The sequence below is a fragment of the Hyperolius riggenbachi genome, chromosome 1 (genome assembly GCF_040937935.1).
Source record: "Hyperolius riggenbachi isolate aHypRig1 chromosome 1, aHypRig1.pri, whole genome shotgun sequence".
In the NCBI taxonomy this organism is placed as follows: domain Eukaryota; kingdom Metazoa; phylum Chordata; class Amphibia; order Anura; family Hyperoliidae; genus Hyperolius; species Hyperolius riggenbachi.
The window spans coordinates 242,144,473-242,159,330 of NC_090646.1; the positions used below are offsets into that span (position 1 = coordinate 242,144,473).

At 42.4% G+C, this 14,858-nt stretch overlaps 1 protein-coding gene across 5 annotated transcripts in view; it reads right to left on the reverse strand.

The window, feature by feature from the left end:
• Positions 1–3,798: 3,798 nt before the first annotated feature.
• RAP1GDS1 (Rap1 GTPase-GDP dissociation stimulator 1) overlaps positions 3,799–14,858 on the reverse strand; it is a 160,363-nt gene continuing 149,303 nt past the window's right edge. For all 5 annotated transcript variants that reach the window (XM_068232203.1, XM_068232220.1, XM_068232211.1 and 2 more), the window contains 3 exons: positions 10,369–10,495; positions 8,588–8,716; positions 3,799–4,425 (listed from right to left, as the gene is read on the reverse strand). In XM_068232203.1, coding sequence (XP_068088304.1) covers positions 4,298–4,425; positions 8,588–8,716; positions 10,369–10,495 — 384 coding nt within the window. In that variant the 3' untranslated portion in view covers positions 3,799–4,297. The remainder of the gene's footprint in view (positions 4,426–8,587; positions 8,717–10,368; positions 10,496–14,858) is intronic.

Below are 14,858 nucleotides of genomic sequence, written 5' to 3' on the forward strand. Positions count from 1 at the left end.
GTCTAGGCATGTATTCAAGGCAGGTAGCATTACATCCAAGTCATATGGGGTGAGAGGAATTACTTTAGTGAAACTGTGGCATGTGCGGAGGAGATGGAGAACACCGTACAGACGAGAGGCCACAGGAGCTGACAGGTATAGCTAAGACATTCCTCTCACCCTAACCCCCGGCCCCTCAATTGCATACTATTATGAGCCTCCTCTATGGGGAGAGTCGCTTAAAAAATGAATTATGTTGCTCAGTTTGCTTTAAATCTCTTGCTGGGGCTCCCCAATAGAGATACTTTAGGCTGGCAAAATATTCCATTGAGCCTTTTTGGTCCAGACCAATAGAAAAATGGGAGCCTTTGGAAAATGTTTCAAGAGTCTTCTGCACAAGCTCAATCTTGGTAATGTTGCAGAGTATCAGGAGCTGTTCAATCAAGAATTTAAGAAGAACCCAGAATATTACAATTTAGACAGCAAAAATAGTCTTAGATTACAGCACAGGACAACTAGTAAATGTTTCTTATGTACCTTTTTTTTTTTTTTACTGTAATAGTAACTCTCTTCAGTAATGGGTAAGGGGTACTGATGTACCCCTACACTCATACCAAATCCCTGAGGACATATACCCTGAAGTGATATATTTAACAAGGTCTACATTGGTATACATTTTATTCAGAAGAACTGAAAGAAATAAATCTTAAAGGGAAGGTTCACGGTCCCTAAAAAAAAAAATGCTAATGCACTTACCTGGGGCTTCCTCCAGCCCGTGGCAGGCAGGACGTGCCCTCGGCGCCGCTCCGCAGGCTTCCGGTCTCCTCCGGTGACGCACCCGACCTGGCCAGGCCGGCTGCCAGGCCAGGCTCTTCTGCGCTCCAAAATGCCCTCACGCGGGTGTGCTGACGTCATCGGACGTCCTCCGGGCTGTACTGTACAGGCGCAGAACTACTGCACCTGCGCAGTACAGCCTAGAGGACGTCCGATGACGTTAGCGCGCCCGCGTGAGGCGCATTTTGGAGCGCAGAAGGGCCCGACCTGGCAGCCGGTGTAATGTCAGAATGGGCAGCCCGAGAGCAGCCCAGCACGCTGAAGGGAAACGTCATCACGTACTAGAGCATCGGGCTACACGTCATCAGAACGTGACATTGTGAGACGCATGCCCATGTTTCTGCTGCGGCTGCCTCTGCCCACCACCAGCACTGTCATCAGCATAATAGCCTCCTACTGCCCTCCCCTATCCTCCGCATAATTTTCTGCATTGAATTAGAGGTGCTGATTGTGTTATATCCTTGTATTGCCTGATAGAAGATGGTGGGAGGGGGGATGTGCTGTTGCTGCGCTCAACCAACTACTTCAATTCGGCGGCGAGGGGCGGAGCAGAGCAGCACTAAAATTATACTCTTTACCGAAGTTCCTTCACGCTGCAGTGAGGGGGGGGGATGACGCAGCACGCACGTACTACATTCGCATGCGCAGAACCAACAGAGCTGCCCAATCTGCGGGGCTGCCCATTCTGACATTACACCGGCCCAGCCAGGTCTGGTGCACCACCAGAGGAGACCAGGAGCCTGTGGAGCGGCGCCGAGGGCACGTCCTGCCTGCCACAGGCTGGAGGAAGCCCCAGATAAGTGGATTAGCAAATTTTTTAATTTTTTTTTTTTTTAGGGACCGTGAATCTTCCCTTTAAATCTTTGGAAAAGCATATCACTTGGCAGTGTTCCTGAAGTAGTGGGTACATCTATGAAACACATTATTGGAGCGTCAACAAATTTTATAAACAAGGCTGTAGACACACTGTGACCTCTTTCTGAGCGCTTTTCTGACCATCGACAATTGCAACGGACAATATAATTGCATTCTAATTACAACTGTATGTTCACATGGTGCACCATGCCGCATGTTACATCAGAGAAATGTACAGCATGCGGTGGCATTCACTGAACTTGTATGTTTACAGTGGCAGTGAAGCATTCTTTCAATGTACTGTATGCGTCTATTTGTACTTTTGATGCGTGATGCCACTTTTCCTCACCGATGCATTGCAATCCTATCGCAACACACTTTACATAGTGTGGAAGGATCCTACAGGTTCACCTAACTACAATCACATGTTGTGGCAATAAGTATGATGAACACTATAGTAAGTGAAACAGAAAGGAAGTAAACGTGGCCTTCAATTTCTGCAGCCTTTAGAAAAATAAGGTAATTTAAGGTATGATGCATTTATTACAAATTCCAGTACAGGGTACTTTAAAGTACTAGGTTTTACTGGAATTCTTTTGAACAAATGGTTAGACCAGGCATGGGCAAACTTGGCCCTCCAGCTGTTGAGGAACTACAAGTCCCACAATGCATTGCAGGAGTCTGACAGCCACAGTCATGACTGAAAGGCAAATGCATTGTGGGATTTGTAGTTCCTTAACAGCTGGAGGGCCAAGTTTGCCCATGCCTGGGTTAGACCATAAGGCTGCTTTTTTATGTGGATTATACTAACAAATTAGGCAGGTTTGAATTGTGTCATGGCAGTATGAGAATAAGTGACAAGAGTATTCATGGTACCAGATTATCTGCCAATGTTTGACAATCCATATAATTTCTTACGTTCTGCAGCTACAAAATTTTTGTACTTGGGGCGTTTGGAGTTTTTAAGTGCAAAGTAAACCACAGAAGTTGACTAAAGGGGCCCATACACTAATCGATTTCAGTCATCGATCGATTGCTCAGAAATCGATCCTTTTAAATTCCCCATTCGACTGATTTGCGGCCGATTTCGATCGATTTGATCTATCTGACAGGATGGAAAATCTAGGTCGATCTGCTGCTGACAGCAGATCGATGGTCTATAGAGTTGCATTGATCTAATGGTCCAATAATGCATTTAGATCTATTTCCAATAGATTTCATTCTGAAATCTATTGGAAATCTGTTCCTAGTGTGTGGCAAACATCAGATAGATTCCTGTCAGATTCGACTTGACAGGTATCTGACAAATCTATTGGATGATCGAACCTGCTGCAAATCTATAAGTGTATGGCCTCCTTAAAGCAGATAAAAACCTGTGTTTCATTTACCAACCAAACTGGATCCCCTGGGCAGCAGTCTCAAATGTAATTAAATATCCTTCGAGCCAACCTTGAAAAATAAACTCAATTAAGTATATATATTTTAATGTAATAGAGTTAAATATTTATGGATAATGCATATTCCACATACATATACACATCTGTAACAAAGTTCAAAGTAGGCCAATAATTTACAAACTAATCATGCAAGGACTCTGCTATCACAAAGATTTTTTTTTCCCCAGACAATTATTCCAATTAAATAAAAAATTTGAATTTTTAATGCCATTTTAACGGTGGTTAACACTACAGTAAATAGTGTAGAGCAGGTGGAAATTCTGAAAAACACGCATGACACTTGACATAAATTTTTTTGTCACCCCAGTGTAATTCAAATGGGCTTCTTTTTCAATTTTACACTGCTTGTTCATCACTTTTTCCATCTTCGTTGCATTTCACCAGAACCTATTTTCACCTGTTCAGGGATTATATCACACTATAAACTTACCACTCTTTATAATATTACCACTCTTCCCAAATTCTTCCAATGTCACTCCTATAAGCCTACAATAAATCATTATTAATGGAATGGAAAAGTAGACAAGGAATGGAAACAGCACAAAAAGTAAAAATAAGAAAGGGCATAGAAAAAAATACATCTAACAAATAATAAAACTGAAAAAAATGGGATTTTACCAATTTTTCCTTGATCTTTCAAACCAAAAGTAACCAGTAAAACACAACAACAAAATAAGAGGTCACTGGTAGTTTTATTAGTTGACTATGGGTATTGTATCACAAGATCAACAGCAACAGGCATGACTAGTGAATGAGTGGCAATATAATCCCTTACTAGCCTGTGTACAAAGCACCAAAAATTGAGCTGTTGTGACTACACTGTATTGATCCAATTCCAAAAAGAACTGGCATTTTCTTGTATTGTCCATACTCTAGCAATACTCTAACAGGGTTGTAATAGGGGTCAGTGAGTATCACTTTACATTAGAGGACTACGACATGCACATACTTCCCTTGAAGGCTAGGAACGAGGGTACAAGGGAAAAAGCAATGAGAATGGCTTAAGTTTTCGTCTTTCTGTGCCTATGATTGTACAGGTTCCTACAGCAGTTCTTCTGCTTCTGTGGCAACATAACACACATGCACAAGTGATACAGTTGGTGGAGAACATGGCCAGAGCAGAGCACAGAGACAATGAAATCAGCAGGATGGACGATTTGTGCAAACAAATCTCAGCTTTGTACAGTCAGTTTCTGCTCTGTTAGCGAGGCCTGCTGGGCAACCGTTTTGTTCTCATGGCTCCGTAATTTGGATACAACTTCAAGGAATGCCAGGCTTTGAACTTCCTTGTGCAGAGGCTCTGCAAAAATCAGCATGCAAACATTAGAGAAGTGGAAAATAATTGGATCTGATAGTTATTAAACGCAGCAGTATGGCAATAGAAGAGCAGTAATAGAAGACCAAACACCTTCAAGTGATGCAAAACACTGTTATGACTAGTTCTGTTTGAATGAAACCTTGCTACTGATGGAGTGTGTATTCTACATACAGCCGAATAGCAATTTAATAGTACCAGCATAGGGGCATTGATAGAAGGGATAAGAGGAACTAAAGTTGCAGTCATTCTAAGTATTCATATTTGCCAACCAATCCCTTGCCAGTTATTCTCTTGTTAATTTTGGGTTGTAGGAAGTTAAAGTGTAGCGCCCTTGACACCCACAAAACAAAACTATGATTGCAGATCCTAAAGGGTACAAATATCCTTTGGAGAATAAAATGCTACTCATGTCCTCAGTGGTGTCAGAGATTTTATCAAAACATCAAGCAAAGGCAAGCCTTCCAGAAGACACAGCAATTGCAAAAACAATTCTCATATGGAGCAGTGTCATAATCCCTGTAAAGTTAGTATTGCTAACCATGTCCAAAATGGAGACATCCCTGTCTTACTGACCATGTCACACCCAGGGTTCACGATTCATGGGTGTCACTGGGACACAGGAAATAAACAAAAAGTATCTCAAATGTTATGTTCAAAATTTTTTTTATTTCATAGAGTTAAATATTCTGTCTATAGGTAAAGCATATTCTTCATATGTACATATATCTGTAACAAAGCTCAATAACCCATAAACTAATGAATGACCATCAGCAGCTCTCAAAATCAGGTGGCACTGGCAGTGTAATAAATATCACTAAAGGTACATACACGTCTGATTTTTCCTAACGACTCGTCGTTCAAACTGGTCGTTTGAACAACAGTTGGACATGTGTATGTTCGATCGATAGACTGGAAGCAGCAGTTTTGACTGATCTGCTTGGCAGATCCATTGGACTGTCGTTCAAACGACAATTAGTACATGTGTACAAACTACTTTTTCGTATTAAATGACTGATCAAATGACTTCTTGTTTGAATGTCTATTAGATAGACACTAAAGGCCCATACACACGTCGGACTTTTGCAAACGACGGGTCGTTTGAACGTCCCGTCGTTCAGTCGTCCGCACGCGAAATCGGGCGTGTGTACAGACTGTCGTTCGGGTGATAAGACTGATTTTGAGCGAAAAGTCAGACGTGTGTATGGGCCTTTATAGACATTCAAACAACAAGTCGTTTGATCATACATTTAATCTAGTCCATTGTTCTATCCAGTCCACTGTCCATTATCAAGTTGGTTAAACGACATGTAAATTAGGTAAACTAGCATAGCAGCCGCTTTGTTGGTCTGTGTGTACATGAAGTCTGAATGACCTGTTTGACGACAAGTTGTTCGAAAAAGTTGGACATATGTACGCACCTAAACACATTACTTTTTTTTTCCTGAAAAATATTGCCAAATGTTGGCAAATTATTGATCAGGCAGCCTTACTTTTATCAAATGAAACCTTACAGAGTCATGGAAGAGTTTGATGTCAAACTGTCCTTCAGAGCAGTAGAAGAACAGCACCTCCAATAAGGTCATGCTGTGGTTTCTGCACCAATTCAGAGGCCAAAGTGCAATTATGTATGGGAAAGTATTGACTGTGAACCTTACAGTTCCTTGTGCAAACAGGACCTGCTGAAAATCAATAGGAATGTGTTTTTAAAAAGCAAAACAGGAAATCTGAGTACACACACTAGTCTAAACTTAGCAGAGATGGCCCTGACAGTCCACGTCTGTTGAGAATCTAGAACAGGCTTTCTCAACCAGGGTTCCCTGGAACCCCAGGGTTCCTTGAGGAATCTGCAGGGGTTCCTTGGCATTTTACCCCATCGTGGGGGAAGTATAATAGAGCACACTATAATAGGTGGTACTGTAACAAGAAGCACTAAATTGGGGGGTCAGGAGAAAATATGAGTGGCAGTGTAATAGGAGATAGTGAAATTAGCAGCCTAACCTACTTTAAAACCATGCCTCCTGAAAAATAAATGCAGGGGTTCCTCGAGACCCAAAAATTGTTTGCAGGGGTTCCTTGAGATCCAAAAGTTATTTACAGGGTTCCTCCATGGTAAAAAGGTTGAGAAAGGCTGATCTAGAGTGTATAGTGGCCTTGATGCACTGCCCAAAAATCCAGATTACCAGATATCGGCCAAGTGAATTGCTCTCCTCTTACTTCTCTGTCCTGTTGTCCCTCGTCCACAGCAGCAGAATGTATTGCTAGGCTGGGTGTATATGCACTGTAAGTAGTGGTGCAACAAGACTTAATAGAGCCCCTCTGCAAAGATGATAGCATGGGGGCCCCCTTTGTCCCGACACCCCATGAGGGGTCACATGATCAGGAGGCGGTGAATGGCAGCAGAGAGTCTTCTGCTGTGAAGCAGGCAAACAGACACTTCCACTACTCACTACTCTGCATGGTGGTAGGAGGTGGCAGGGACGGTTCTTGTGAGCAAACGGGGAGTTTTGCTTTGCTAACTGGCTGCACTTCGGTTGGGGAGAGGGAGGAGGAGGGGCCCCCAAAGCCTCTGGGCCTTCCTGCGAAGGCAGGGGTCGCAGGGGTGATGGTTAAGCCCATGACTGTAAGCCTCCCTAAAAGGTGGACTTACTTTGATTAATGATAAAGGTAAGGTTAAGTCTGCTTAAGGGCCCTTTTCCACCTGCAATCGCTAGCGTTCACGCTGAACGCTAGCGATTGCTGAATCGCAAAACCGGCGATTCCCCCGACGTTTGCGGCCGCGATTTTGCTATGCTATGCACTGCATAGCAAAATCGCGGCAATTATCGCTCTGCCGCGCGTTCGCGTTCCCGACAAAAGCGAATCGCGGTAGTGGAAATGACCTACCGCGATTCCTATGTTAAAAAGCAAACCGTAGCGATTGTAAAATCGCTAGCGGTTTGCGGTTTTGCGATTCAGCCAGCGCAAACGCGCTGGTGGAAAAGGGCCCTTAGAGCACTTCTCTACTTTCAAAAGTAAAAACAATACTTACCATATCATCTCTATAAAAGTCAAGTATTTTAGCAAACTGTATTACACAGACATACCCTATGGATACACTGGCACTTTGAGGTCACTCATCAATTACTTTGCTGGTTTCACTGAGAAAGTTGCCTTCCATGTTCTATAGATTTTACAATGAAGGTTTTTGAACGTGGATTTTGTAACAAACCTATTAATTGGCTTAGTAAACATTCAACCTAAATGCCAAGCGTGTCATATTTATAATAGGGAGTATAATTTAAAGGGGATAGCCAGGAATTTTGTTTTTGGGCCATTTCCTCAGAATAACCTACAACAACCATCTTCAAACATACTTCCTCTCTCCACAAAACCAAACATATTCCTTAAATCCCTGACAGCTCCAGTGATTATATCAAACATCATCTCCTAGCATGGTCCCCTGGGTCTGCTGGATGCAGGCCATTTTTATCAGTTGCCTGGCTTTCCACTATGTTCTAGGCGAGCGACTGGTACATACGTCCCTCATCCTTTCCCCTTGCTCTACTAGAAGAGGGCATGGCTGTAGTAGCCATTAACATTCACTTCCCATTGCCTGCTGTGGTGTTATGGCACAAAGCATGACGCGGTTTAGGGCACAGAATTGGGGGGGGGGGGGGGTGAAGTGCAAGGAGTTCCTACTTGGAATCCTTTCAGTTTTTGCCACAAAGGCATGACCTGAAAAACAAAATATAGCACCCAGGTCCAGGCAGTTGCAAAGTCCTAACTGACTGGATGGAATTGTGGTGAAGCACCGCTTTTTCCTTGGGCAGATGGATGTGCCTTGGTCCAATCTGGCAGCACCGCAGACTATAATTGCTTGAAGAAAAGTCAGACCGGCACCATGGTCTTCAAAGTCCTAACTGACAAAATAGTGTGCAGGTGAGTAGGGAGGCTGCCTGGTATCTTATAATTTTAGCAGTTAAACTGCTGTTCAGGAAATGTTAAAGAACACAGAAAATTTGAGAATCCCCCATGAGGAGATGGACTGGCCCAAAACCTGTCGGTTCTGTCAGATTTTAACTTTTTCGCGATAGTGGTCCTTTAATACCAGTCGTATTTTTGTTGATAAAAAAAAAAAGTTGTGGGCATAGTAAAAATTACTTACCAGAACCCATAACAGCACAGATCAAAACCATAGAATTGTACTTAATCTCTGGTGCACTTCTGTCATCTGATAACAGTCTATGGAGAACTTGAACTAACTGTGCACTTTCTAAAAATGATTCGGCAGTTTCTAGAAAAAGACAAGAAAATAGGAGTATTAAAATAATGGGTGTACACACATGCACAGATATGAAAAAAAAACACAATTATTTGGTAATAATATTTAGGGGCCTTCAGTATAGGTAGTAAGGTACATGTACCTTCAGAATAGGTAGGTAGGTATAGACGCCTTCAGTATAGGTAGTAAGGTACATGTGCCTTCAGTATAGGTAGGTAGGTAGGTATATGGGCCTTCAGTATAGGTAGTAAGGTACATGAGCCTTCAGTATAGGTAGGTAGGTAAAAGGGCCTTCAGTACAGGTAACAGGGTATAGGGCCTTAAGGGGCCTTATAGGTAGGTAGGTATAGGGGCCTTATAGGTAGGTAGGTATAGGGACCTTCACATAGGTAGGTATATGGGGCCTTCACATAGGTAGGTAGGTATGTATATTAGGCCTTCACATAGGTAGGTAGGTATATTGTGCCTTCACATAGGTAGGTAGGTATAGGGGCCTTCAGTATAGGTAGCAGTGTATAGGCCCTTTAGTATAGGTAGGTATGTAGGTATAGGGGCCTTCACATAGGTAGGTAGGTATATTGGGCCTTCACATAGGTAGGTAGGTATAGGGGCCTTCACAAAGGTAGGTAGGTATAGTGGCCTTCAGGTAGGTAGCCCTGTGCTCCCCCCAACCCTCCCACACCTCCTCCGTTCGCCCCCTGCATAAATAAGTATCCACTCACCTTTCCCGTGGAGCGCAGAGCGGCAGACCTCTTCCTTACTTCCCTGTTCCCTCTAGTGGCTGGACCAGCTTTTACTGATGACGTAATAGTAAAAGCCAGTCACTAGGGGGAACCAGGAAGTCGGCAAGAGGTCTGCCGCTCTTGATAGGTGAAAGACTACTATTTTAACCATGCAGGGGGCAGCGGAGGAGGCGTGGGGGGGTTGGAGGACGATGGCGAGCGGCGGATGCGCAGGGATGCAGCGTCGGGATTCGGCGGATTCGGGGAGCGGTAAATGGCGGCGAGATTTTAATCCACGAATATTTCCCAACATTCGAGGGATTCATGGATTCGCCGTCCCATCCCTACTAGATATAAAAAGCAAAGTGTGACCCCAACCTCATTGTGCCCATGAGTGTCACTGGAGGATAGCATGGAACTACAAGCAGGATGGAGGAACGGGATGGCTCTATGTATTCCAGAGTCTTCCTACTACTAATTAGTTTTATGGAACATGGATTCTGTGATGCTTTGTATGGCTATTTAATTGAGAAAAGGCTAACTGGCTTGAAAAGATGTGCTGGCCAGGCTATGTGGTGAGCTTCATTTTGGCCAATAAAGCATAAGGAATTCTCTTTATTGAGGTCCAGGCCTTGAGTGTGGTGTTGTTGAATGTTGAGAATCTGGTCACACTTGACGGTACTGCCGGCAGTGTACTCAGGGAATGCGCTTTGTACATTTTTGCTCATTTTAATATTATAGTTTGGCTTCTGATAATTTCATTAAGACGATCAAATGATAATCAGTAGTACCTGATTTGGATAAACATATACTAGATATAATTGTTTATGGAAGGTGAAGTTGCTAGACTTATTCGTACCTGATCACAAGTTAAACTGTAGCGCACAAATTCAAATGCACTAGGTTAATCACAAAAAATAATACATCTTCTAAAATACTCACGTAATGCTAATGCGGCTATTAATCCCAAGGCAACAAGTGCTTCATTTTGCATTATTACATGCTCGCTGGTTGCCATGGTAACTAAGTGCTTGATGCCACCACTTTCCACAATCGTTCTAATTACATCCTATGGCAGAGAGAAACCAAGCAATGAACGAAAACAAATTTGCATGAAATTGCTATCTCTTCCATACACAACACAAAGTGCCCAGCGTCCAAAGCACATTTTCTTTAAATGCAAATAAAATAATATTGTGTGTGTCAGATCTTCCTGGCCAGCTTGCCAGGTCACTAGATCCAATTAAACCCTGCAGTTCCATTGTTCATTATGAAGGTTTTCAGGTCTTTTATCGAACAGAATGCAAAGGAGCTGTAGAAAAAGTTGAGAGTCTGTTTACTTGCTTTTACTTTAAACGACAACTGAAGTGAGAGGGATATGGAGGCTGTCCTATTTATTTCCTTCTAAAGAAAAACTGAAGTGAAACAAGTCAGATACTTACCTATGTAGAGGGAAGGCTCTGGATCCTAAACAGCCTTCCGGTTCCTTACTCTGTGTCCTCTCCAGCTCCATCACTCCCATTAGAGGTATTCGACCAACTGGTCCAATACACCTCTGTGAGCGCTTGGAAGGCTTCAAGAGCACTTGTGTCCCCAAGAGCGCCTTAAGACAGGAGCGCTCGGGCATTACAGTCGCCCGTCTTTGAGAGCGGTCGGGGACAGAAATGCACCCAATTTCCAGTGACAGGGTTGACAGCGCTGGAACCAGGACACTGAGGGAGGAAGAGGAAGGCATCAGCACGATGCCAGGCAGCTGGTATTGTTTAAAAAGAAAAACATGGCATCTTTCTCCCCCTTGAAAACATGGTTGGAAAAAGCTGAAAGATTGTGACTGACTACTGTGGAATAATGCACATTTCTATTAATTGCTTTAAACATTCTGAATATATTTTGTGCACTTGATTTTGACTGACAAATGAAAATGCACACTTGAGCAACTCCAATGCACAACCCACTGTCTGTGTGGCCTAACTGACCACATCAGGGTGCAGACCTATAATACAACTGAAATATGTGGGCTTATTACTGTTCCATGGCTTTGCCTCCTATCAGACAACTCTACCACCTTACTAGGAACAGATAGTTCTTCATCTATTGCTGGTGAAGGAGCTGGAAGAAAAGAGCATGGATCACCAGCATCATGCAAAGTGTATACAAGCATCAGCTTCAGTGGTCCCCATCCTATACAGAGCACAGGGTTTGAAATATCTAGAACCAGGAGCTTACTTTAGTCTTCTATATTGTTCAGTGCATATCATGGACATCAAAGCAGCCACAAATAGATGCCTCTGCTGTGTTTAGTTCAGCATGTGTACACACTTCTGTCATACAGGGAACGGCTAAAAGGTAAGGAGAAAGACTAACTTCCTGTTCAATATTTATGGGTGGAACCATATCCATGAGTCTTCAGACATCAAGTACACACATGTTTACAAAGGAGCAGTCTGAATAGACCACAAAGTCTGACAACTGGGAGACATTCATTACAGCTTTGTCAGCACACCAAATTATTGGTTTATCCCTTATAAAACAGCTAAATAGTAAAAACTGTGAACATTACTGTATTAGTAATCTTTCAGTTCATACATATAAATGTGCATACACACATGCAATGTTGATTGACCAATTTTACAACCTCCATGCAGTATGAGGGCCAACAGACTTTGAATGCTATGAACAGATTGTGTAGGTAAGTTCTCATACTACATGGCAGCGGTAAAAATGGCCATTCATTAGCCAATCAAAACTGTATGTGTGTATCAGGCTTCAGACCAGGTATGGGCAAATTTGGCCCTCCAGCTGTTAAGGAACTACAAGTTTTATGACTCAAAGGCAAATGCATTGTGAGACTTGTAGTTCCTTAACAGCTGGAGGGCCAAGTTTGCCCATACCCGCTTTAGACCTACTCTGGAGCACATAAATTGATTAGACGATCCTAGCAAAGTCCTTGCACCGTGGCAGTATCATTTTACTGAGCAAAGTTTTGCGGCAATACCAGTCCACTTTAAAAGTACAACTTAGGCCAGAAAAATAGTTTTCAAATAGGACATTCGAGTAAATACCCGGCAGTAAACATGAACTATCATGTGGGCAACATGGTGGATTCCCGGGTTCGAATTCCAGCCAGGGCACTATCTGCATGGAGTTTGTATGTTCTCCCCGTGTCTGCGTGGGTTTCCTCCAGGCACTCCCATTTCATCCCACATCCCAAAAACATACAGATAAGCTAATTGACTTTCACTTAAATTGGCCCTAGACTATGATACATGCACTACATGATACATACATAGACATGACTATAGTAGGGATTAGATTTTGTGCCCCTCTGAGGAACAGTTAGTGACAACACAATATACTCTGTACAGCGCTGCGTAATATGTCGGTGCTATATAAATACTAATAATAATAATAATAGTGATCATCCTTTGTAAGGGTAGTTTTAAATAGCTGTGAAATACCCTTATGTGCTGCATAGTGCCAACATCACCAGTAAGATGAACACTGTGGTAGGCAAAATAAAAACCATTAGCATGCAGCTAACAGAAAAACAAAACGATGAAAACATATTGTGGTGAGCCTGTTATCCACAGATGCAGGTAACGATCTTCTATTTATATGAAGTGTGCATGAAATTAACATTTGATTTAAAGTGTCAGAGGTTGATTTCCATTCATATTATAACCATCCAGTAAAACAGCCCACTGTAGTGAACAGCTGGAGCTCCAGGAAGCTTAGCACAGCTCTTATGGAAGTTATTAGGGCTTAATACATGAAGGAGGAAACTCTCACAAATGATTGTTGTGATTATTAGTTCACGTAGCAGGAAGAATGACCATATGCCAGCTTTTCCTGTAATGCCGAGCTGCTCCGATAATGGAAAAATACTAATGACCAGACACTAATACAGTTCATTGTGCAACAGTGCATACACTCACCTCAGCTGACTTCAACATTACACTCTGCAAACAGAGTAACACTGCACATGCATGCACACATACAGTATATGGTTTGTATAAATGCTGGCCAAGAATGCAACAGAAAAATAGCTGACATCGTTGTACACAGCATATAGCGTGTAAAAATATTTTTAACGACACCTGAAGTGAGAAGAATGCGGAGGCTGCCATATTTATTTCCTTTTAAACAATGCACATTTCCTGGCAGTCCTGCTGATCTATTTGGCGGGAGTAGTGATTGAACAACACCAGAAACAAGCATGCAACTAATCTTGTCAGATCTGCCAATAATGTCAGAAACAACTGATCTGCTGCATGCTTGTTCAGGGTCTATGGCTAAAAACAGAGGCAGAGGATCAGCAGGGCTGCCAGGCAACTAGTATGGTTTAAAATGAAATAAATATGGCAGCATCCATATCCCTCTCCTTACAGTTGTCCTTTAAAGTATGTACACTACAATGTATTTGAAGAGCTGTCAAAAGTAGCTCTTGGAAAACAAAAGTTTGCTTTCTTAAAACCGATAGAATTTGCGATAATTCAGGTTGGAGTGAGCTCCGAGATGTCTCAGTGCATCACTGCTGAATATATGCAAATTAACCATTGTTAAAGTAGCTCTTAGCACTCTTTGTGTGTTATTGCCCTCTAGTGGATTCTGCATTGTAACATAAGTTTATGAAGAATTCTCTTCTTATGTAAACAAGGCAGGTAAGATCTGGACTAGAGGTGAGGAAATGCGCATCTGCTTCGTAGACAGCAGTAAAAATCAAACAATGGGCTATACCTTGTTTCCATACACCCAAAATGTAACTTGTGGACACAGTTGTACTTCAGAGAACCTTCTGGAGCAGTCTATAGGTGGTGAAAGCAGTAAGTGGCCATACACAACACACAACCAGAGCAATAAAGTCAAGTCTCTTGAGACTATGAAAGTAATGTGACCGTAATGTCCAACACCAAAATCTAGCAGAGCAAAAAACACATTATAAGAGATAATCAAGATTTCAAGATAGTGAAGCCCAATGGGTTTACAAGTAATTTTGACTTTAAAGTGAACCAGAGACGAAGCACCCTTGTGTATTTTACCATAGAAATCAGTGGGAACATTAGAGAAAACATTTACCATGCTCTCTGTTCCATCCTCACTGCTAAAAGTGTCTGTTATCTAGCTGAGATAAGAATCCCGGACTGAGCATTGATTCTGGCTTTGCTATAATGACTCAGCTATAATGATTCCTGAGCAAAGCCAGCAGGGGGCAGGCTTGGACTTGAAGACAGCAAAGAACACAGTCTCAGCTATAATTATTCTGTAGCAAAGCCAGACCGACTGCTTAGTCGGGATTCTTATCTTAGAGGTGATAACAGGCAAATTAAACAGAGAACAATGTAACAAAGAGCAGATTAGGTGTTTACTGTCATGTTCCCACTGATTTATAAGGTAAAATACATGAGGTTGCTTCAGCTCTGGTTCTCTTTAAG